The following is a 26067-nucleotide window of genomic DNA, read 5'->3' as shown; positions in this document are numbered from 1 at the left end:
TTATAGTGCTAACTTTAGGCTGAAGACTTATATTGTTATGAGCTAAACCACTTCAGGGGCTAAATGCCGATTTTTTCAACTCGCCGCTATCCGACGAGTTTGCAGTGAAAATTTAAAGCGGCAATGGCTTTAAATGCATTGTTTTCCCTTTAAAGCCATTGCTGCTTTCAATTTTCACTGCAAACTCACTGAGTTGAAAAAATTGGTATACATTTACCCTCAGGTCTCATACTCAGGACCAGAATTTAAACAACTCTTTTGTAAAGTATATATGTTGGACTATTAATATGTAGTATGAAAAAAATGTGAGCAAGTTACTGTAAATGCCTAAAAAAATAAACTCACTGTTCAAATCTTAACCTGATCCCCTTCAGAATAGTATAAAAAAAAAAAACAACCTGACTTTTTCAGGTTGAAACTAGATGTAGCAAAAGTGCTAAGCCTTTTTCAAATGCTTTTTGTGCAAAGTTCCATTAGAGCTGGTATGATTTCCTTGGATTAGATACAGTGTCCTGCTGCTTGGCCTCTCTTCTGTTTTGTAGAATGTAATGACTGCTCTCTGAGAAAGTTCACCGTATACGGAAAGGACTTGACTTGAGCAACAGTACGAATGGTCTGTAGCAGCTCAATATCATAAGGCATACACCTAAAATCATTTAACGGCACTTCTCCACGGCTTAAGATCTTTTCACAAGAAGTAATTCTAGTGGAATAAAGATGTTTTCTTAATCTAATTTAAAGTTTTATTGTGTGAGAGAAGATCATACTTAGCTAGATGTTATGTGCAACAGACGTACTTGCCTACATTGGAAATCAAATTAAATAAATACCTAATGTCTATATAAACTGGAGCTCTTTTTAAATTGTGTCTAAATATTCAAAAACCAACATATTAATTGCTCATATGGATTCGAACTGTAAGATAAATGACTAATTTATATGTTCATTTTAGAAGTATTTATAGAAGCTTTTTATATGTCTAACCATGAACTATTCTGTAAGTGGATTTATGTATGTGGTCAGCAGTACTTTAAGGTTGGGGAAATCAGTGTTTAGTAAATGCGGGGGAAAGTTGGGAGGAGTCCAGCTAGTTAGGAGATATCAAATCAAACTATTAGCACAATGTGCTCTATTTGTAAAGGAGGGTCCAGATAGTGGTATTTAATGTGAAAAATTAGGGTTGCTGACATGTGCATTTCTCTGATGGATGACAAGGACACAAAATGTCACTCCACAATATATCATGCAAATAGTATTGTACTTGGTGGGCAAATTGCTGTGTTTGCACATAAAAAATGTGGCATGACCCTCCATTATGTTTCTGGTTTATACATAACTCATTGTGTGTATAATTACGTCTAGCGTGAGTTGAATAGCCTTACTAAATTTGTAAAGATGTTCTATTGATGCCAATGTGGTGCTTCATAGTAGTTTTCTTAAGTTGCAAAACTCCTGACTCTTAGTGGTGCACCTAAATTTATCTAAGAGTGTTTTTTTTTTTTTAACTTAACAAAACCAATCGTTTTTTTTTCCCTTCACGTCTCACTTTCAACCATTTATCAGCTGTTCAGGTACCAGGACTCGGGACATATCCATTTGTCTCTAATGGTATTTAATGATTTCACAGATACAGTTTCCCTACTGAGTATTGACGTTTGGTGACATTTTTTGCAGGTCAATGGACCTGGAAAAAGAAGAGTGGAAATCAAGCTTTAAATGTAATGTGTCAAATGCCTTAGTCTACTAACCTTTATTGAGAAAAGTTGTTTCTTAAGTAAATGCAGTTTCAGTGACATCATAAAAAGGTTAGGAGCGTGTTGAAAGTGCAGGTGTGAGTGTGTACTGACTTTTTGATTTAATGCTTGTTAACTGCAACCTTATCTTATAGTATATTTTCTTATGGTACAAATAAATAGTAGAGCTATATGTAATAGTAGGGTTGTATGAGATATATACTTTTACATCTTTCTTGTAATTGTGTGTTATGTCAAGTGTGATGATGTATTAGCTGTAATATGGATGAGAAAGGGGAATCATTTTGTTAATAAAAAAACAATGTAATTGTGATAACTTTATTAGCTAATGGACATCATTGTACCATGGTGGAATTTATAGCCTATGAACAGACCTTAGGCACAACTGCGGAATGATGCAAATATTTGCGGAGCAAGAATTTGCTTGGCTCTATTGCTTTAAGGGGCTCACTAACTAATCTGCCAGAAGAGGCAGCCATTAAATGGAGTTTCAGTACAGCTTTGAAAATGAAAATAAACATTGGTTTTCCCAAGCCATGCAGCCCTTTCATCAGGAATAATATAGGTCAGTTCTACTTATGAACACTATTAAACATGATGTCCTATATTAGTCTATGAAGGTTGCCAAGGATGGTGTGGTGCGTTCAATTAAACAGTCCTGTTGGTCCCATCTATACTTACTCAGAATGAGTGCTACACAGTTCTTCTAAAATATCTTGGTAAATATGTAACATAAATCGATTGTAAAAAATCATACAAATGCAGGCAAAATATAGAGGACCTCTTATTCACTAATAACATATAGGAACTATTTAATGTGCTATAGATTTTTTACTCACCAAAGATTAAAGTGCTAGGAAGGGGTTTAGTTGATGTTTGCATCTGCCTTATTTTAATGTATAGATTGCAGAGCTTTTCTGTGACATCACATATGCATATGATCTCTGCTCTCTGTCTTTTACCATAGGAATCTAATGTTATTGTAAGCACAGTGGTTTGTATGTGCCCTGCTGCAAAATGCAGCCCATCCTAAAACCTATTTAGCTGTTAATTGAAATGGAGTGCTGGTTGGACTGGCTTATGAACCATCATAGGGATCAATCAGTCCTGTCTGAGCTGCATTCTAGTGTTGTACAGAATGCAATTCATGCAGTGGGGCAATGCAGTCTGAGTTGCCATGTGCACATACCCTTAAGGTTTATTCATTTAAGTGCCGTGAGTTCATATTGTTTTCTGTTTCTTCCTATGTGTTCTTGCTGCTGCTAACAGGAAGGAATTGCAGGAACTTCAGAATCTTTACAAACAAAGCAACGAGCATGCTGCACAACAGGCAGAACTCATACAGCAGCTACAGACGCTCAATATGGACACACAGAAAGTACTGAGAAGTCAGGAAGATGCTCATATCACTGAGACCATCTCATACCAAAAAGTATGTTTTTTTTTTTTTTTTAGTAAGGGATTGCTTACAGTATAGGGTTATGACCCTTATATCACATATACATGTAACTGTTCCCACATATCAAATGTGCATGGAACTGTTCCCATACCGTGACTTAAGTTAAAATGTTTGAAACTTTATGAACAAAATTATTAATTTCTACTATGCTGGTGTCCATGGTTTTCAGCACTTTTAGGCTCTGGAAGTACCCACTGTGGTACCCTAAGACAGACTTTTACAGAATGGACGTTTAATGAATGTATAAATAGAATGTTCACACTGGCACAGTGGATGGCATATCTATCTCACAGCACTGGGGGCATGGGTTTGATTCCAAGCAGGGCCTTATCTGCGTGAAGTTTGCATGTTCCCAATGTGTTTGCTCCGTTTTTAAAAAAAAACAAAAAACATACTGGTAGTAATGATCAAATGTTCTCTATAGAGAGCTGTGTAATATGATGACATTATATAAATAAATGATAATAAATAAATAATGATCAGAGCTTTCTATCGAAATATCTCTTGTTCCAATAACCTCCTGAAATATTTGCATATCATTTTGCTAATGGTTTTATTAACTTTTGTATGCAGCAACTTGCATTTTAGTGGTGTAATTAGGAAAAAAAAGATTACACATGGCACTATAGTAAAATATGTCATATTTTCATATGTATTAATTTTACTGCTCACCAATGTGTTAAGACAGGATCTTCCTCATTTCAAAGACTAGAAATGTAAAAGGAGGTTTAACTTCATTGCAGATTTAAGGATTCTTCCTGCACCTAATTACTCGTTAGCAAAAATGTCTGAAAAATGTGCTTAATCTTTTTCCCTCATTAAAATAAGGCTGTATTATGGGCCTCATTCATTAAAGAACGCAAAGTGAATGCAATTTACATTTTTTGACGGATGGAAATTGCACACAGGTACGCCCAAGCGGATCTAAAGAAACGTTTCTAGTTCAATATGGGTTTAAGTATGCTCTGCCTATAGGACACTTGCCATATACAGACAGACATAACACACTGCAGATGTGCGTATATATATATATATATATATATATATATATATGTCCCATCAGAACGCAAAGATAATAAAAAAAATATTAAGTACATTACCGGTAATACCTTTCAATAATAGAATCATTAAAAAAAATACATGAAGAAAAAGGTTTTCTCTCATTTTTTTTTTTACTGTACATGAAATACATATATCAGGATGTTCTTGGTGCATTTTTACAGTTGTTCTTAATTGCAAACACATTCTGGCATGCATACTTGACCGTCATCACTATCAGTTGGCACTGACACCTGCCCTGTAGCTGATGCAAGTGATACAGCTCAAAAACACGTACCTTAGAGTTGCCCAGAGCTTAAATCAGATGGATGTGTGTGCGCTCAACATTGGTATGCCCTTACTCTACATTGCCTGTATGAATATGCCTTTCCGCCCATAAAATCGTAGGCTGTAATTTGCATTCAAAGATGAATTCCATGCACTTGCGTTCACTCGCGTATGCTCCATTTCTGAGCATGCGCAGAGCAATGTTTTACACAAAGTATCAAGATTTACGCCCCTTAATGAATCAGGCCCAATATGTTATTACGTTTCTAATACGATACTTTATGAAAAGATAGAAAAGTGCAAAACAGTAAACCTGATTGCAGAATTGCACTCCTTTTGTGAAGCAAAGATAAGTCATTTGTCCGTATTACCCTTCATAGCATAGCAGCTTGGTGAAAAGAGATAGTTAAATGTTTCTGCAGCCTTGGTACTTCTAATGTTCTAGATCTTTATGTATAGTAAAGCTAGTACTACAGACATAGCCAGTTATAGCTGCATTATAACATGGGAATGAGACTAGGCACCTTTTGTAGTTTTTAAAATGGTTCTGTTAACCCCATATTAAATAAGAATTTACCTAGTTTAAATGTGGTTGGAAATATGCAGTAAAAATATTAATATAATATTTTCTGTTATCTAAACATAGCTTAGTGATAAATGGAGTACAGTTGTATAAGTCTAGCTTGTAAGTATATATTTTTTTTTTCTGAAACACTTATCAATATGTGCTAATATTTGTTTTTTCCCACTGTCAGCTTTATAATGACTTGAATGCATGTTATGAAACAGCAAAGTCCAGTGAGACTCAACTGCGGCAAAGTAATATTGCTCTCACTGAACAACTACATCAAAAGGAACAACATATTAGCCAACTGCAAGTGAAACTGCAAGAGGCCATCAATGCATTACCCAAGCCACCTCAAGAACCTCAGGTACAGCATTAGGAACTGTAATGTATTTATATTTTATGAGTGGTTCGCCAGACCAGCATTACGGCTAGATATGTGTTCAGTCCTTCCTATAGTACGTATTGACATTTTCTTTTAACCTCTTGACTGCACAAACAGCACACACAAAAATGTTAGAGAATGCTTCATGTTGTAACGTAAAGTCCATTAGCTGTTCACTCGTTAATGGTTGTGACATTGTTTGGAACAGAAATTTATCTTATACTTTCTTTTATTCTAGTATGTTTGTTTTATAGGGAATGAAGGGGAAGAAGGAGTTTTAGGTGAAAATAGAATGTATTTATAGCATTGCATGTTGGAAAAAAAAGAACATTGTTTGTTAGTCACTATTCACATCAACATTCTTTGGGTCAAGCTACCAGTACATGCAGTGATTTGGAAGACTAATTTGATAATTTTAGTAAAAATTGGGTTTATTTTGACTGAAAAAGAGGACCAATCCCAATAAATATTTGATCAGGATGCTCTGGTGGGATTTGACGCACTAACATAGAGCTGAGCGGCCTGGTGTTGCCAAGTTTGGTGACCTTAAGATTTCCAGTACAACTGGAAATCTTGGAAGAGTACAAATCTTGGAAAAGTACAACTTCATGCATTAAATACATAGTAACATAGTAACATAGTTGATGAGGTTGAAAAAAGACACCAGTCCATCAAGTTCAACCTATTTTGGATCTCCTGCGATCCTGCACTTATATTTGAAATTAATCCAGAGTAGGCAACCGCCCATCTGTTTCAATTTTAAAAATCCCCCCAGACTCAATATTGCAATCCAATTTTTACCCTATATCCACTACTATCCTTTATTTTAAATTAACGGTCGTATCCCTGGATACACCTTTCCGCTAAAAATTTGTCTAACCCTTTCTTAAACATATCTATTGAATCTGCCATCACAACCTTCCCTGGCAATGAATTCCATATCTTGACTGCCCTTACTGTAAAGAACCCCTTCCTTTGTTGGTTGTGAAATTTCCTCTCCTCTAACCTTAGGGGATGACCACGTGTCCTGTGTATGGTCCTTGGGGTAAAAAGTTCCCATGAAAGCTCTCTGTATTGACCCCTAATGTATTTGTACATAGTAATCATATCTCCCCTTAGGCGCCTCTTTTCTAAAGTAAACATGCCTAAACTGGCTAACCTTTCCTCATAACTTAATGACTCCATACCCTTTATCAATTTTGTCGCCCTTCTCTGAACCCTTTCTAGTTCCAAATGATCTTTTTTATAGAGTGGTGCCCAGAACTGTACTGCATATTCAAGATGAGGTCTTACCAATGATTTATACAGTGGCAAAATTACACTGTCTTCCCTTGCATCTATGCCCCTTTTTATGCATGCCAATAATTTGTTTGCCCTTGCAGCTGCTGCTTGACATTGAGCACTATTGCTAAGTCTACTGTCTACGAGCACTCCCAAATCCTTTTCCATTATAGATTCTCCCAAATTAATTCCATTTAATTTATAGATTGCGTTCTTGTTTTTGATCCCTGAATGCATAACCTTACATTTATCTGTGTTAAACCTCATATTCCATTTAGCCGCCCAATCCTCCAGTTTATTTAAGTCCCTCTGTAGAGAAGCTACATCTTGCTCTGATTTTATTACCTTACAGAGTTTAGTGTCATCTGCAAAAATAGAAACTTTACTCTCTAAACCATCACCAAGGTCATTAATAAATATATTAAAAAGGAGTGGTCCCAGCACGGAACCTTGAGGAACTCCACTTAAGACCTTTGACCAATTAGAAAATGTTCCATTTATCACAACTCTCTGTTCCCTATTCTCTAACCAGTTTTCGATCCAAGTACAAATTTTGATTTCTAGACCCAGTTCCCTTATTTTGTAAACCAACCTCTTGTGTGGCACTGTATCAAAGGCCTTTGCAAAATCTAAGTAGACCACATCTACTGTCCTGCCCTGGTCTAAGTTCCCACTAACTTCCTCGTAGAAACTAATTAGATTAGTTTGACATGACCTATCCCTCACAAATAGTAATAGTCTTTCTGAATGGTAAGCTTAACATATGTAGATTCTACTGGCTTTAAGTACCACTGAATGCAAAAGAATAGAGCTCCATTTAATAAACTACAAAGAGACATGACATGTCACAGGACATATAGGCAAGCATTATTTTTGAGTTCTCTAAAAGCTCATCATGAACTCCCAGAGCTGACATCTAGGTATCACTGACACAGACACCTTTAATCCCTCTCTGGTGAAAAAATACTTGTAGCAAGGACTTATTTAACCATTTCTGAAGTGTGCCCTGTAATTTCTGTTTCTTAGTGACATCACAGTCCCGTTTCCCCACCTTAGGCTGGAATCACTGGCTTCAACACAGACACAGCTGAAACAACAATGGATGTATTGTAGTTTTACCCAGACCATACCATGCTCCTGCTTGCCCTTTTAAGTCATAACACCCCAGAAAAACGCATGTAAGATTAAAAATAAAAAATGGCTGTCTTAGCTGTGCTGCAAAAGTATATACATATTTATTAAAGTATTTTCCATATTTTTTTAAAATACTTGCTGACTTCCACCAGTTGAAGAAACTTCCCATGTGATTACTATGAAATTGTTTGGTACTATGTTGAATGCTGTATGCTAATTTGTTTGCCTTGGAAGACGTTGTAGACAGTTAATACAATTTTAACACTAATAAAATTTGGCAGCTCATTAAATTGAAGTCTATGGGCTAGATTTACTAAGCTGCGGGTTTGAAAAAGTGGGGATGTTGCCTATAGCAACCAATCAGATTCTAGCTTTCATTTATTTAGTACCTTCTACAAAATGACAGCTAGAATCTGATTGGTTGCTATAGGCAACATCCCCACTTTTTCAAACCCGCAGCTTAGTAAATCTAGCCCTATGACTTTGGTGGGATGGACTTTCTAAGCATTATGGCAGTATGTGGGTAAAAGAACGCAGCAAAAATATTTGTTTTGTTATAGTCATGCTTTATAAAAGTAACAAAATGCATTGCATCACTGAAAAAGGGATCACAACATTAAAGTGGAATAGCAATTTCCTCTGCAGTTTCCTGATTTAGCTCATCCACCTGTTAAAATAGAAGTTAGAGTAAAGTCGCTGAATGGGAATTACTATACTCACTTGGGGATTTGTTTTATGTATTTGTTGTGTGAGCTTTCTTCCTGGCATTGCCGGTGAACTCCTATTTGGAAACCTTTTACAATGGCAGTGCCAGAGTAAACTGGTGATTAGGGATTATAAAGAGAATGAAGAGTGAGATTGACTTCATAATGCACAAATACAGCTGTACTCCAACCTTGCTTCTGCAAATTACAGAACCCAAGAGCTCTACAAGAATGTCAGCAAGGATTACCATGCAGTGTCCAAGTACTTTGTATTACAAGATGTTATTAGCAGATTTAGTAGTTAATTGTTGTAGTCAAATCATATGCTTATCAAAAGAGTTTGCTGGTACATACATTTTTTGCTTCAATGGTCTTGCATCAACTGTGTGATCTGACGGACTGCAAAACATGACATACAATATCATTACCCATTTCAGGTGTTAAACAAATATGATATTTTAAGTATTTTGTTTTATGTGTAACAGTCTATTATCTGCAAGCAAATTATTGCATTATTCTTTTGATGAATGCCAGCTTTGGGCTTGACCACACTAGTACTTATATTTTACTCTCTCTGGTAACCTGGGGCTGTCCAGATGGTAGTGGGCTGTTGGTAAATTATCTTGTAATCCCTCCACACTTTTATGTGCCTTCCGTATTTTTGCAGTGGTTGGTGCATTTGTCCCATAGATTGTAAGCTTGTGAGCAGGGCCCTCTTACCTCTCTGTCCTTATGTATTACCCAGTATTGTCTTATATATGTTTGTTCCCAATTGTAAAGCGCTACGGAATTTGCTAGCACTATATAAATAAATGATGATGATACAGTCACTCTAGGGATCCTGAGGATTCTGGGGGCTGGGAAGTTGTGATGTAGGGGGGAAGCCACCTAAATGTTATTATAGAGCAGTATGTGTGACAACTCTCAAGCCAAGTGCAATTGCAAATAGGGCATAGTGTTGTTTATGCTCACTGAACACAATCATCTGGGGAGAAGCGTTGCAGGTGTTTAGGATGATGAGAGGGGTATGAAATAGAATCAGAGAATTTTTGATTTGATGGCCAATTGTGTTAAATACAAAGATTGTTCTTTTAAATTCAGAACTTGGTACAACTTCTTTAAACAGCATCCATTAAAGATCAAGTAGTTTTACATTATAAATGTTGCTGCCTATAGGCAGAAAACAACCTCGTGTAAAAGATAAGACTCCCAAGAAATGAGTTTTTGCAGATTTTAATAAAATGTAGAGTTATAAATGATAGCTGCATGTAATGCTCCATGGTCTCCTCTATGTAACCTACGTTTTATTTAGAAATAATACGATATGCTGGCTCTTTGTATGCATGTATATATAACATATGTATATGGCCTTACCCATAACAAAACTTGTGTAGTCTGTTAGGTGCAGCATCTAATTCCTATAGAAAAGGCTGGTCTGCTATGTCATAATGTTTGTTTTCTTCTGGTTCTTAAAGGGAGCTATCACTAACACATTTTTAAAATATTAATGTCCACTAGACTTGTTCTTCACAATAATCAGGCCTCTGCTGTTTATGTTTTGTTAAATCCTTCTTGCTAGCTTTACGATGAGCTGAGAGGACTTCCCCTTCGGCACTCTAATGACCAGGTGACCACAGTTGCATTAGTCTGTCAAGAGACAGACTACTCTGATTCAAAATTCTCTTGGCAGTGATGTGTGGAATGCTCAGAATCCTGGTAATTCCCTTTAAAGAATTAAACCTATATTTAAAAAGTACCTAAAAAAAAAAAAAGAAATGTTTTAGTACTGTGTTAAAGCCACTTTAATTAGAGCTATGTGTACAAATAGCAAAGCTCAACTTCTGGCTCTCCAATCAGTTCAATTAATTTATTTAAAAAGAAGGCTCTAAATCATTTAGCAGTATCCTAGTGGAAAATAGTGATTTCGATTTGTGTTTTCTATTAATTAGATGGTCTTATTTGACCATAGTCATGCACATTATGTACAGTAATGGCCAAAAGTTTTGAGAATGACACAAGTATTGGTTTTCACAAAGATTGCCGCTTCAGTGTTTTTAGACCTTTTTGTCAGATGTTGCTATAAGTATCATAAGTATCAAAGGCTTTTATTGGCAATTACATTAAGTTTATGCAAATAGTCAATATTTGCAGTGTTGACCCTTCTTTTTGAAGACCTCTTTAAAATCACCCTGGCATGCTGTCAATCAACTTCTGGGCCACATATTGACAATATTGACTGATGACCGCCCATTCTTGCCTACTCAATGCTTGGAGTTTGTCAGAATTTGTAGTTTTTTGTTTGTCCACCCGCCTCTTGAGGATTGACCACAAGTTCTCAATGGGATTTAGGTCTGGTGAATTTTTTGGCCATGGACCCAAACGTTTGATTATTTTATCCCCGAGCCACTTAGTCATCACTTTTGCCTTATGGCAAAGTGCTCCATCATGCTGGAAAAGGCATTGTTCATCACCAAACTGTTCTTGGATGGTTTAGAGAAGTTGCTCTTGGAGGTTGTTTTGGTACCATTCTTTATTCATGGCTGTGTTCTTAAGCAAAATTGTGAGTGAACCCACTCCCTTGGCTGAGAATCAACCCCAAACATAAATGGTCTCAGGATGCTTTACTGTTGGCATGACACAGGACTGATGGTAGCGCTCACCTTCTCCGGAAAAGTGTTTTCCAGATGCCCCAAACAATCTGAAAGGGGATTCATCAGAGAAAATTACTTTACCCCAGTCCTCAGCAGTCCAATCCCTGTACCTTTTGCAGAATATCAGTCTGACCCTGATGTTTTTCCTAGAGAGAAGTGGCTTCTTTTCTGGCCTTTTTGACATCAGACCATCCTCCAAAAGTCTTTGCACTCACACCTGCCTGCTGCCATTCCTGAGCAAGCTCTGGACTGGTGGGACCCCTAACCTACAGCTGAATCAACATTTGGAGACGGTCCTGGTGCCAGCTGGACGTTCTTGGGTGCCCTGAAGCCTTCTTCACAACTATTGAACCTCTCTCCTTGAAGTTCTTGATGATCCGATAAATAGTTGATTTAGGTGCAATGTTACTAGCAGCAATATCCTTGACTGTGAATCCCTTTTTGTGCAAAGCAATGATGACTGCACATGTTTCCTTGCAATTAGCCATGGTTAACAGATGAAGAACAATGATTTCAAGCACCACCCTCCTTTTAAAGCTTCCAGACTGTTATTCTAACTCCATAAGCATGACAGAGTGATCTCCAGCCTTGTCCTCGTCAACACTCTCACCTGTGTTAACGAGAAAATTGCTGACCTGACATCAGCTGGTCCTTTTGTGGCGGGGTTGAAAATGCAGTGGAAATGTTGTTTTTGGGATAAAGTTCATTGTCATGGCAAAGAGGGACTTTGAAATTAATTGCAATTCATCTGATCACTCTTCATGATACTCTGGAGTATATGCAAATTGTCATCATAAAATCTGAGGCAGCAGACTTTGTGAAAGATAACATTTATGTCATTGTCATAACTTTTGACCATGACTGTATTATATGCTCCCAGGTGACTCTAAGGTCATAAGTAAAATGGTTGAAACGATAATAATGACCACCAGTCTTGAGATGGTATACGTTTCAGGTCCATTTGTGCAGTTCTCCAGTCAGAGACACATTAAATGTGCCCCCCCCCCCTCCATCAGCAAATCAAAATGTTTCTGCAAGATGTTTCTGTAAGATTAGGCACATGGTCTACAAATATTGTTTTTTGATGTCACATTAATGCTGCCACTTTGTTACTTCTGTAAGGTCAATGACTTTCAATTTCTCAATGAAGTTCAGAAAAATTAAATGATTTGCTGCCTTTAAATTTAAACACATTATAAATGATCTCTTGCCACTAGACAATTAGAAAATATGTTCATGGATATTAGATTTCCATAGTTCTATTTATTCTTTGCAAAATATCATCCCCACTTCATGAAACTTTAATTTGAAAATATACTTTTGTTTGAATATAGCTTTTACCTGCGTGATTAATTAATAATTTATTGTGTTTACTGAACAAATGCATCCAATGTCTAGCTGTCTTGTATCTTAAGTTTGTACATGTACCTGCTGACATCAAAGACGGGTTCAGTAGCAAAGGCATCCACAGAAGCACTGTAATTAACTTGAATTTAATATTTTTATTTGTTATGGAAGATCTGACAGGTGTACGCTTTCTACTGATATATAATTCTCTTGCAACTGTTAAAACACTCTTTTAAATTCTCTTCTGTAAGTCTTAGCAGGAATTGCCTCTGTGAAAAATAGCTACTGAAATGTTCAAAGAACTGATCAGTAGGGAGCAAAGGGAGCAGCAAATAAAAAAAATCTGGAAATAAATGGACTATCTGACATGACAGATTATTCTTCTAAAGGGCAGGCTGCACTATACTTTTCCATTACCGTGTGGCGTCCTGAACACTCAGTGGGTCCAACTTTTCACTGCTTGCTTGCGAAGAAATAAAAAAAAGGTTGCACGGGGCAAGATCAGGTGACTACGGTGGCTGAAGCAAAGGTATCATGTTATTTTAAGCTAAAAATTGCTTAACACACATTGCTGTGTGGGCAGGTGCGTTAGTCTCTCTGGTAACGGCAAACACTCAAATTTTTCTGCAACTCATTTCATGCCCAAGTCCTTGTTTAAAATTCGCTGACAGGAACTCCATGAAATCCTAGTCCACTCCACGAGTTCATCAATGGTCCGATGGCGATCTTCCAGAATGGCTTGACAAATTTTCATAACATTTTCCCCTGTTCAGGTGGTCCAAGGACATCCGGAACGAGCTTGATTGTCAATTGACATTTCACCTCGTTTGAAACTGGAGAGCCATTCGGAAACGTGTGTTTTACTCCTGACAGCTTCCTTGTATGCTGTTTGTAGCATAACAACCATTTCTGTTGCATTTTTTCCAAAAAGAAAACAAAATTTCACAGCAGCACGTTGTTCGTGTGAATCAGCCATCACAAAAAATAGGCGAAAGATTGAATAACTCGTTGACAAAAAAAAATCACTGGAGTCAAACGCTACTTTCCTTCCGCAATGTCAGGAGGCATACTGGCTCAGAATTGTTGTGCAAACATTCACCTAGCAGCGGAAGCCCATACTACACATTCCCCGCCTTCTAGAACATGATTCTGGTTTCTTTTGGTTACCCCCTCGGAGATGCAAGGCCCAAACCATAATATATGTGTTATACTTACCCGCTTCGTCGCGCCACACTTCCGGGTAGTCCCGGCGGTGATCACCTGACCAAGGGGTGAGGAATTGAAATCCTATTTCTTTCTGCTCTGACACACGATCTGTGTCAGAGTAACGAGTTATCTGCGCCTGGCTATCTCCCTTGTGAGCCTTTCCCTGTGAGTTCCTAGTGTCTCCTGGACTTTGATTGATTACACTGTGTACCAACCCGGCTTGTCTCCTGATTACCCTTCAGCTTCTCTCCTGACACCACTATTTGGATTTTACTGTGTACCGACCCGGCTTGTCTCCTGATTACTCTCCAGCTTCTCTCCTGACACCACTATTTGGATTTTACTGTGTACCGACCCGGCTTGTCTCCTGGCTATTCTTAAGTGTCCCCTCTGGTACCGCTGTTGGATTGATTACTGTGCACCGACCCGGCCTGTTTCCTGACTACTCTCTTGTACACCCCTGGTACGGCGAAGCGGAGAGATTCCTGCCTATCGACCCATAGTTACCGGTCTGATATCATGGTTAGTGTGTTACTGCTTACATCGTGTGTGCTACTGTTACCTTGCTGTCCATCTCATAGAACCTTATCCTTACGTTGGTAGGCTAACCTGGGGGCCGCGACCTGCGGTTCTCCTGCAGCAAAACCCATCCTGCCTTGCGGCGGTTCTTGGAGAAGACCAGGAGGGCCGTTAGACTTAGCGCCCTGGGGAGGCCGGCACAAATACCAGCTAAGGTAATTCTCGGATTGTAACAATATGTTGAGAGCTGGGACAGGTGGGTGTAAAATAAACAAAGCAAAACTTAAAAAAAAAAATTAGTTATTAGTAATTTATGAAATAATGCAAATTATTATGTGTACGTGTAGTTTTATTATACACTATATGGACAAAAGTATTTGGCCACACCTGTTAATTATTGAATTGAGGTGTTTCAATCAGACCTGTTGCCAGAGGTGTATAAAATCAAGCACCTAGTCATACAGTCTCCATTTGGAAACATTTGTGATACAAAATGGGTCGTTCTGAAGAACTCAGTGACTTCAAGCGTGGTACTGTGATAGGATGCCACCTTTTCAATAAAACAATTAGTGAAATTTCATCCCTGCTGGATACTGTAAGTAATATTAGAAAGTGGAAGCGTTCAGGAGCAACAGCAACTCAGCCACGAAGCGGAAGACCACGTAAAATCACAGCAGAGTCAACGACTGCTAAGCAGCTACATGCAAGCCTCACATCACCAAGACCAATGGCAAGTGTCGGATGTAGTGGTGTAAAGCACACAGACACTGGACTGTGGAGCAGTTGAAACGTGTTCTGTGGAGTGACGAATCACGCTCTGTTTGACACTCTGATGGGTGAATCTGGGTTTGGCGAATGCCAGGAGAACGTTACCTGCCTGACTGCATTTTGCCAGCTATGAAGTTTGGTGGAGGAGGGATAACGGAATGGGGCTTTTTTTCAGGGATTTGCTAGGCCCCCTTAGTGGAGGGAAATCTTAATGCTTCAGCATACAAAGTCATTTCGGACAATGTTATGCTTCTAACTTTGTGGCAACACTTTGGGGAAGGCACTTTTTGTATTCCAACATGACTGTGAGCATTAAAGCAAAAGTCTTCACTAGCACCAAAAGTGGAATGAGGCTCAGTAAAGATAAATAGTGAAGTACAGTTATGGTATACAGCACCTGCTTGCTTTAAGATTTAGGTTTAAACTGTTTTTTATTGAAAGTATATTTCGATTATATAAACAGATATTTGCAAAAATATAATATGATATATATATAATGCAATAAATATAACTTTCCATTATCTTGTATAATTTATGACAAATATTATAGGTATAAGGAAGTGGATTGGGAAGCCCAAGAGAAAATAAAGGGAGGGGGGACCGCTCTAAATCAGTTGAAAGATAGTGATCATTAACTCAGTTCATATCTATAGAGAGATAAGGATGAGCTGTAAATAACTGATATAGAAATAGTATAGTTCTAGTTTTTAGTGATCTTTATCAATTAGAAACATAATCTTTGTAACAGTCAGTATCTTTGAATTCTAGCCACGGGAGCCATGTAAAGTCTGAGGATCTGTTGCTGGTTGAAGAGATCAGGTTATCCACTGACATATAGTAATCAATTCTGGGACGGTAATACCCATACAATGGAAATCTCCCATTCCCCAACACTGAAAAATTGTTATTCCAGAATTGTATTAAGATTTCTACAGTGACTGATTCATGTTTTATGTCTCCACCTTTCACTGTGTGTCCTCATTCTATCTGTACCACACCTCTGGTAGCTGCACAGAAATGTTTTTGTATGTAATTTGTTTGTGTGATCCCTTGTGTACAGCGCTTCATTATATGTCAACGTTTTAGAAATGAAGGATAGTAATATCTCAATACTCAATTATTAACTTGATGCAGAGTTTATGGAATGAGTGAAGGAAATACAATTCCCATGCTGTACATTAAGCAGATCCTATAATACTTTTATCCCGTGGTGGTGGTGGGGGGAAAGGGGGTTTCAGGGAAGAAATGGCCTATGCTTTGTGGGTTCAAAGAGGAAAGTCTTTCGGCAAGTCAAATAACATTTTTCTGAAGTGACTTGCACTCATCGGATCACTTTGTCCAATAAGTCTTTCATGGTAAAATGTTTGTCTTGTCTATTGCTATTTGTGACTCAAGAATATTTTGACTGGACTTTTAATGGATTCATCACAGATCTCAGTTTTTCTGAGGTCAGTGTTCCAAAACGGACAGCAATCATAGGATGTGACTCTGTGACATTGCAGGACAGAGATGTCTTTATTTATGCCACTGATGGAATGCCTTGTACATGAGAAGCTAACAGCCGTCAAACCACAGCAAGATTGTGTTGACAAATCAGACAAGGCACCACTATGAGAGAGAATCCACAGAGATTCATCACATTAGCAGAGGTTCTTCACCACTTGCCTAGTGATACTCTTCTAATCTGTGGAATTCCTAATCCTTGCCTTGTCTTCAAGAGCTTCTGAAGTAACATAAACACAGTTTTCATCATCAGTGTTACAGTAATAAGAGACGTATGTAGACATAGGCCAGTTTAATTGCAGATCGTGCGTCGGCTCACTAATGTCCATTGTCCTCCAGTTCATGCAGATACCTCACTAATACTGCCGCCCCGGCAATATCCCGGGTTTTTCAAGCCGGGTTTTTGCCGAGGCTCGGAGCGTCCCAGCTCAGAAACACCATTCATACTGCACCTCGGTCCCGGGAATTTCCCGGGTTGACCCCATTCATACTGCACAAGTCTGTGCCCTGGCAATTTGTGGGAGTCATCACCAGAGCAGTTTTCATTGGCTGAAAAATGAAGACTGGATGCTGCTCCAGTGTTTAAATCCTGGCAGAAAAACCTAAACTTTGCTTCCTTTCACACAACTAGTATTTCCCAGACTTTGTACCTCTGTAATGTGGGATATCAGCTACATCAGACACCCAAATAAATACACAGCACTGCACTTTAATCAGGACAAGTAACCTTTAAAGGGAAATATACTCTATCTATTAGCATGATTTATATATAAAAAAGTACAATAGTGATGGTATGCTTCTCTATATATCTCCAATCATGTATACCCAATGGTATATTTATGTATGTAATAGCCAGTAATAAAATTTCTGTAAACTGCCCTTCTTTTCATATACATTCTTTGTATTCTCCTGCTTTAAATCCTCCAGAGACAGGCAGACAGCCAATCATCTTGTTTTCTGTGCAACCCGGGTTGAAAAACCCGTGTTGCACCATTCATAGTGCAGGCAACCCGGGTCCGACCCGGGAATTACCCCTCGATAAATCCCGGGTTGAAGACCCGGGTTTTTAGACCCGGGATTTTTGACTTGTACCATTCATACTGCACCAAGACCCGGGTCGTTTGAGCTCGCCCCGGGAAAAATCCGGGATTTTGGTGCAGTATGAATGGGGTGTAAAACTCTCACTTCGCTTCTCTCTGTGGCTTCCCTCACAAATCTCCTTGCTCTGATGCTGACTTTTGAAGGATAGGCTTGTCTAGGCGGTGCTTGGGTGATATAATGCAGCTTCCAATTTCTCTTAATTGATCCTACAGTGCTCATTGGGATATCCAAGCGCTTGGATAATATTTTGTAGGCATTTCCTAATTCATACATGACTATAAGTTTATTTTTCGATTTATTAGAATGCTCTTTGGTCTTCATTTCCACAGCTTTCCTTTTGATTCACATTATGATCAGTGATATTTGATTTTTAGGGGGTCTTTTATCCATAAAAGCTGACCTTTTTAATCATTTACAGGTATAGGCCAATTAAAAACCAGTTGTTAGGGCAATATATTTCATCTGTGTAAATCTGGAGCTTCCACAGCACAGGAGTTGAATACTTATGCAAGCAGCATTTTTCAGTTTTAAAAAAAATCTGTAGAAATAAAATAATGAATTCTGAGTTTAAAAATGTACTTTAAGAACCTACAGGTTTGTCAGAAAAACCTCCCCCTGGTACTATCTGTGTAAGTGTCATTTGTAATGCAGAAAAATCTGTTGACGGTTTATGGGGGTGAATACTTTTGCAAGTGAAACAAAAATAAAATTCCACTTTACTTCTATTAATTTTTGTTAAGTTCAATAAACAACAAATAGTGACACAACTCATAAACCAGCGGCAGTACAGTTTGAAAGGTTGCAATATAAACACACATAGCTGTTGGTATTTTTGCCGCTGTGGGCATTGGATGTGAAAGCATATTTTTATATTGTTTATCAGGTTTTTTTTTTTTAAAAAAAAATATACACCATGTAGTTTGGTTGGTGTGCTGCTTATACTGTATTTTGACAAATTATTAAGATATGCTTTTTATTTGGCAGCATTGTAACTTATGTATGAGCAGCCACACAACTGAGTAATTAGCAGGAAGTTTCCCCTACCTGCCTTCTATTGGTTCTGCTTTGTGTTGCTAATGAAATTCAAAACCTTTTTTGCATGCAATTATTCAAAATGTTATTACCCATACTGAACACTCAGTGACTTAAGGTGGATTAATTAAACTGTAGCTGCTTTGCCATCTGGGTGCAACATATTTAGCTGATTTTCTATAAGGAAGATTTTTCATTGAATAAAGTCTTTTTGAGAATGTGGTTGCCAGGTTGTGTTCTCTAAAAGATAAATGGTAGCCCCCGCCTCAATTAATGCCATAGTAAGTGTAATGAAAAAGAAATGGTCGCTGCTTGTGTATCCTGCAAGCAGATAGCACAAAAAGGGCTAATACATTAGTTGTTAGATGATGTTATGGCTTTTTCCAGAAGCACAGACAACAAAATTCAAGTTCAGTACTCTCATTTCACACAACCACAGAGGGGGAGAAAAAAAAGGGATGACATGCATAAACATAATCTGATTTTTATGGCTCAAGCGGATTCATTAAATTAGAGCACTTGGTGTTCGTGTTCATTAATGAACTGGTGCCATATGCTTTAACTACCCTGGTCAATAGCTGATAAAGAAAAGCTCTTGTTCTGAAAGCGGAAATTAAGAATATAAAAAAAGGGAGAAACAGCTGGATAAAAATATCCTTGTTTTGGACTTGTATCAGAGGAGTTTCTTTGATTTCAGTAAACTACAGCCGAGGCAATATGGCTCACAATTTGTGACCCAAAGGTAGTCATATATTACTGGAATACAGCCTACTGCGCCTCACATTACACAGATGTGAAGGCCTGATTATAGCTGTTTCATAATTAACAGTGATCCGATTTGTTTTGTGGCATAAATGGTGCATGTGTAGAACATTAGCCATGGCACTCTCATTCAAATTCAACTGAAGGGCTCAGCGGCAGGCGGGTCACGAGCTTTAGGGAGTTGAAGCACAAGCTTCTCCATATGTTCTTGCTGCATCTTACTATGGCTATGAGTGCAAGTTAAGTTCCCTAAAGAACCTAATCGTGTTCTGTAATTACAGCGCGGCTTTCTGCTGGCTAGAAATGAGGGAAAAGCTAAAACACTCCCTCATCAGATAATTTGTAAATTACTTTACATGGCGGATGCCTAACTCGGTTGGTTTTCAACTGCTGAAATTATAAATAATTGTAACAGATGTGGCAATATGGCTGGTCTCCAATAAACGAGGCCCTTGGTAATTTGGCCGACCCTTTGACAGGCCAATTTAATAAAATGTGAACAAAATCGTCTTGCTAATAATTTATCATCCTTTTTCCCCACTGAATAAACTTAATTACCCTAGCAGTTAACAAGGTCACACCCAGATGCCAAACTCTGCTACAGTTTTGATAATGCAATCAGGAATTGAGAGGTGATGACAGTGTTGTTGTTTTTTCATTACCTGGCTTCACATAAACACAGGTGGCGTAGCTTCCTTGTCAGTTTTTAATAATTACAGGCTATTATGGAATGCATAGTTAGCAGATTGAGAACCACACTTTAGTGAATTTGTTTGAGTATGATTGAGATTTTACTGTATAGAGATAATACTCTGGAAATCTCCCTAGTGTTCGTGGACAGCTCTTATGTCTTTACAGGTGACACCAGGACTCTGAGTTTAGGATTATTGTTCACTTAAAAAAAAAAAAAAAAACCACAAAAAAGCTGCATGGTATAAGGAGTTCAGTGAATCCTGACATTTTACTGACCCTTCCCCATGTAACCTTATTGCTTAACGTTTATATAACCCTTTAATTGGCTCTAAAAGTGACAGGCTTGCAGACTTGGAATTAACTTTCTAAGGTGAAAGGTTGTGGCCATCTTATGTAAGTGACATATACATTACTTCACTTAAAGTGCTGCCAGGGAGCTTATTTATAGGCATATGTTTTTTTCTTTCTACATTTCTTGTAGGGGAGATATTTCAGTTGGCATTCTCTCTCTATTTCTCTCTCTTTTTCAAAGTCTTTGCTAATATATTTTATATGGTATCAAAGTATATAAGCAGCTTTTGTTGATGTGGTGTCTGGGATGGAGCAGAAAACTATTCTACTATTATGGGAAATATATATGCATGGTGCAAATTGTCAGAAGCAGAAAAGAAAGGTAGTGGTCAATGAGGACAGGTGTGGTAATCTTTTATGTGCATCTTGATATTTTTTTTGGCATCTCCCTTTTATCTGACATACTTTGATATCCATGTTTATTTTCCCAGCCAGACTTGTCCTGATGAATCAGTTGCAAAAATATACACACACAATTATATAATAGTGTAAATATAAACCTTTAATTAAGTTTTATGTAGGATGTTTGTTTCACATAAAGGTGTAGATGTCCTGTATCAGTTTGACACTACTCTGTGCTGTTAAGGGGACCTTGCTCCTTCTACTGTCGAACTCTCAGTCTGTAGCTTCTTACTTGCCTCATGGCACAGCCCTTGTCACATGCAGTCTTGTCCTCACTAACATCATCACTTGAGTGGACAGGTCAACGGGAAGGAGATGAAGATTGACTAGAGTCTGAGCACCATACCATTGTCAAACATATGATTGTTGGATGCATTCAGATCAGGATTTTTATTAATAGATTTGAGTCTTGGTTTCTCTTTGTAGTGATTATTTGTGTTGTATTATTTTTCTTCACCTATAAGCTTTCTGTGTTAAGGGATCTAAATGGAAATTGCTCATGAAGGTATGTCTTCTGTTTGTACTTGTTTTATGGAGATGATTGAATCACAGTGTTAACCAGTAAACCAGTACGTTAAACTTATTTAATAAAGAAATCCGGTCTGAATTGTACTTTCACTGTTCACTCGTATCCTAAATTTATATTGTCACTAGCTCATTATAATTAACATATTGGATAACATCAGAACTTTTTTTTGTACTGCTTATGGGTTGTTCATAATTTTAGTTTCTATTTTTCTCATACTTGGGGCATATTCAATTCTTTTGAATTCCTGCGGTGTTAAAACTATTACCGTTATTACGGTAATAATAAGCTGGATTTCAGCTTTCGGCTGAGGGAGCTGCTAGCTGAAATCCAGCGAGAAAACTACCGTAATAACGGTATTTACACGCACTATTACCGTAATAGTAATAGTAAAATACGGTAATAGTGCGCGCACCGCGAGATTTTGGGCGTTTTTGACAACAATTGAATATGCCCCTTGATATTCTAATTTTAATATGTGCTTTAAAAGTTTGCAAACTTTAATGACGGAAGCATTTAAAATTGGTCTGTAGACAGTGGTGCTTACTACATTATAGAGACTTCAAAATCACTTATTTTTAAAATGTTTTAGTATAGTATTTTTTAATAAATAATGCAGGCCTATATTTAAATGTTATTGCTTGATAAAGTCAGGCAAGCATTACTGTTTTGGTTTTTATTATGACTTAGCCACCATGGACCATGTTCCATAGCAGCCCATAGTCTTTAGATCTGTGATTCCTAGCTAGCATGTCAGTACACAATAGTGGCTAATGTGTCCTAACCTGCTTCATGTATCAAGAATTGAATTGCTGATGCAGTAGGCATACTATGTGAACTATACTTTCAATGCAAATGACAAGTTTCCAACAAGATGTCATTTTTCCCCAATGTTTTTATAATTATGTTTATGCCAATTTTAACATTGATGTATGATGAAAAAAATAAGAGTATCTATGCCAAAGATGATATACCCTGTAATATACCATTGTGGCTTACAATTCCTTTCCATTTAGACAATATAGTCATATTCTGAAAATAACAATTTGTACTTCATTGCTCTGCGAACTGCTCTATTTTAAAATGCTGAGCAGTGTTTGAAATATATGATTTTGTCCTTGAAACTTGGCACAAAATTCTTATAAATAACAGGCAAAACCTCTTCAAATGTAGTTCAATGTATTTAAAACGAGAAAGTGACTGCAGAAAACATTGTTACCCGCAGGTTCTGAAGTATATTGGGAATAATGACCCTTTCCAGAAATTTGTATGATCTATTAATTGTGTAATATAATTTCCTCTTTAATTTGGATTTTAATTACTGTAGGACTTGGAACATCCATCCCTCGTAGAACTGGAACTCATAATAGCTTCACAGAAATCGGAAATACAATTTCTACAGGACAAACTTAAAGCCGCAAATCTCAAGTTAACTCAAGTAAATAATTGTAGAAGTGATGCACTTGAGAACAGCATCCTGAGGGCTGGGAGAACGTATGAGGTAAGAAGCCTTTTATTGTCTGGTGCATTTGTGTCAATTTGAGGTTATTCGAATCAAAATGCTTTTCCCACTAGGATTTCAGGAACTAACTTTTTTTTAATAAGTCTATCTTGGTTATAATTTTTGCAACTGCTTGGAAAAATGATAAACCATTTGCCAAAGGCTTGTTATGTTTTGATACATTTGATTATAACATTTTAAAGGAACCAGTTCTGTAGCTACTAATTTCTGCCTGCATGTGTGAACAGTCTTATAACCCTGTACATGTTTCTCTACTTTTCTTGACTTTACAATTTAACAGACCTATATACCTCTGATTGTAGGGACCAGTAGGGAACCAGTATAATGCTTCATTCTCTCGCAGCTGTTTTATTACAAGAAAATAGCGGCTGTGACGGTTTTTGTCCTATGTGCATTCTTGTTGCTAATTATTAAATAATTGAAGCCGCATTATTATTATTATTATTATCGTTTATTTGTTAGGCGCCACAAGGTATCCACAGCGCCGTACATGGTACAAACAGTAGGCTATACAGGGTAAAACAATACAGAACAGTAAACACAAAGTACCAGAACTTCAGAAACTCCAGGCAGGCAAATACTGTAAAGACAGAGCGGAAGAACAGGTCTGGAGACAGGAGGGGAGAGGGGCCCTGCTCATACGAGCTTACATCCTAAGGGAGGGTAGACAAAATCAGGCACAAGAGGGAGCCAGTGAAGCAAGGGGGAGAGAAAAAGGAGCCAGTGAGAAACAGAAGAGGTGAAAGGTTAGGTGGATGGTAGGTAGGCCTTAAGGAACAGGTGAGTTTTAAGTGCCCGCTTGAAGGATAACCTTTTTAGATATATAGGTGCTAATCCAGTTTGCATAGCTTACGGGAAATCGCTCAGATATGTGCCCATGCGTGATTCTGCTATTTGCACCACCCTGCATCTGGCAATGCGGAACAAGAGACATAGACCAGGTACAGTAAGGGCATGTACGCGCAATTGCGAATGGATGCTGACCGGGAAAAAGATGTATATACACCTGAGAGCCATATTTGCGAGTGTTCGGGAGATGCTTGCAGTTGTATTGCTGACAAAATCAGAGAAGAAATACGCCAGTGCTCTTATCAAAGTCAAATAATTTTATGAAATAAACTATATTGATTAATAATGGTTTACTGTGCGATTGCGATCAGTACCCCACGTGTCATGACGCAATCGTATGATAAATAATGCAGGCATACTCTTACACTTACACATTCACCTGTACATAGTTTATTTTTATAATAGTTCCAACCCACAGTCGTTTATGAACAAATGTTATTGAATTTATGGTTAAATATGATAATGGTAAGAAGCACTTTATGGAGATCTAAGGTTCAGGTTACAGGAAACATATCATGTTTGGTGTCATTCTAATCCCCTATTTATCTTTAGTGATCCGCTATGAGATTGCACTTGGTGTATGCTAGTTATGGAATATAGGGAATTAGTGATCAGAATGGTACTGTGTGTATAATGTAAATAGACCAGTTTGAACTAGCTCTCGGCGGGAAGATTGGTATGCATCTGATTGGAGAGCTGACCCCCACCCTTGGAGGGTGTCGTTTAAACTGACCTATGAACTACACTATACTGGAGCCTGAACCTATGAAAACATGCTAAGTCATCTGTATTGTATTTACTATAACACCAAATGTATATATAGTGCTTTCTGGATCAGCTTACAGTCTCTTTGACCACAGACTTCAGGATTGAATGACTGTGAGCTGGATCCAGCAGTGCACAGCAGGTCACAGCGTATGTATCGGCTGTACTTATTTATTTAATTGCTTTTCTTTTGCTTTTGCTAATAAATGACTTTGTCAGTTGAAACCACACAAATCGCATAGGCAATGATTATTGGTAAACGATAAAATATCTTTAATACTCTATTTATCCCATATTATATATGGTACCAGCTATATACAAAACAAAAAGACAGTTGTTGTCGGCGCTTATCCTTAACACTGCATATCTGTGTATATCTAGCAAAATGAAAAAAATTAGTTATTAGTTCATACTTTGATCAAAACATTTAAGCCTGCATCCCAGCGTCAAGGATACCTCATTGTATGCAGATCCTACACTGACCTATATACTTTAAACACCATTAAAATGCAGTTTAAAATCAGCGGCACTCACTTCCCGGGTATAGGGGCTTACATCCAGGGGCGGATCTAGAAAAGTATCCTACCCCGGGCGATTTAGGGGGGGTGATTTAGGCCCCGCCCCCTTTTTGACTTCAAGGCTGCCGGCGGCTGCACAATATGTGCAGGTCCGCTCGGCAGTGACAATGTGCTGCCTGGCTGCTCTGATTGTGTTTAAAACACATTCAGAGCAGCCGGGCAGCACACTGTCACTGCAGAACGGACCTGTACATAGTGTGCAGCCGCCGGCAGCAAGCCCCCTGCTTACATCTAGCAATGGCTGTTTTGTGAGCCACACACAAATGAGAGCAGTAAATAGGCTTGATAGACAGCTGCTAAAACAACAGAAGGCAATATTTGAAACAAAACCAGAGAAGAAGTTTACCAGCGCTCTATATCCCATGCTATATATAGCACCAGCTGCATGGCAATGTAAATGCCCATATATGTATAGAAAATAAAAAGGCAGTTGTTGTTGCTTATCCTTAACATTGCATATATGTGTGTATCTAGCAAAATAAGAACATGAAGCTGATTGTTGCTTTCTTTGTCGCTCGGGCATACAATATAATTTTATGTGCATGTGTAGGGGGGAAAACATTTTTGTATGTGTTTTGCACAAGAAAGGGAGTTGTGTTTGCTGTGTTAGAGATTTTTGCTTGAGTTTTATTGATGCCTAATAATAAATGCGTTTGTTACATATAAAACAAACAGATAACAAATATGGAGACAAGTGGGATATAAGTGTCTGTATGTGATGTATTCCTCTTCGAAACGTAAATTACACCTATTTTGCGTCCAGGTCTGCATCAGTCCCATATTGCGCTAATTCTATCAGACTTCATTTTTATATAATGTCCCTCAAGATATATTCATCTTGATGCTTTTAACTTAAAGCTGCAATACCATGTTGTTTAAAAAAC

The 26067-nt window shown here is 37.8% G+C and overlaps 1 protein-coding gene across 2 annotated transcripts in view; it reads left to right on the top strand.

The window, feature by feature from the left end:
* Positions 1-26067, top strand: part of CNTLN (centlein) — a 185564-nt gene that overhangs the window by 48415 nt on the left and 111082 nt on the right. For both annotated transcript variants that reach the window (XM_075210868.1, XM_075210870.1), the window contains exons 8-10: positions 3024-3186; positions 5295-5471; positions 22797-22970. In XM_075210868.1, coding sequence (XP_075066969.1) covers positions 3024-3186; positions 5295-5471; positions 22797-22970 — 514 coding nt within the window. The remainder of the gene's footprint in view (positions 1-3023; positions 3187-5294; positions 5472-22796; positions 22971-26067) is intronic.

Source organism: Mixophyes fleayi, chromosome 1 (genome assembly GCF_038048845.1).
Source record: "Mixophyes fleayi isolate aMixFle1 chromosome 1, aMixFle1.hap1, whole genome shotgun sequence".
In the NCBI taxonomy this organism is placed as follows: Eukaryota; Metazoa; Chordata; class Amphibia; order Anura; family Limnodynastidae; genus Mixophyes; species Mixophyes fleayi.
The sequence above is the reverse complement of the archived record's forward strand: the minus strand, read 5'-3'. Positions and strand labels throughout refer to the sequence as shown.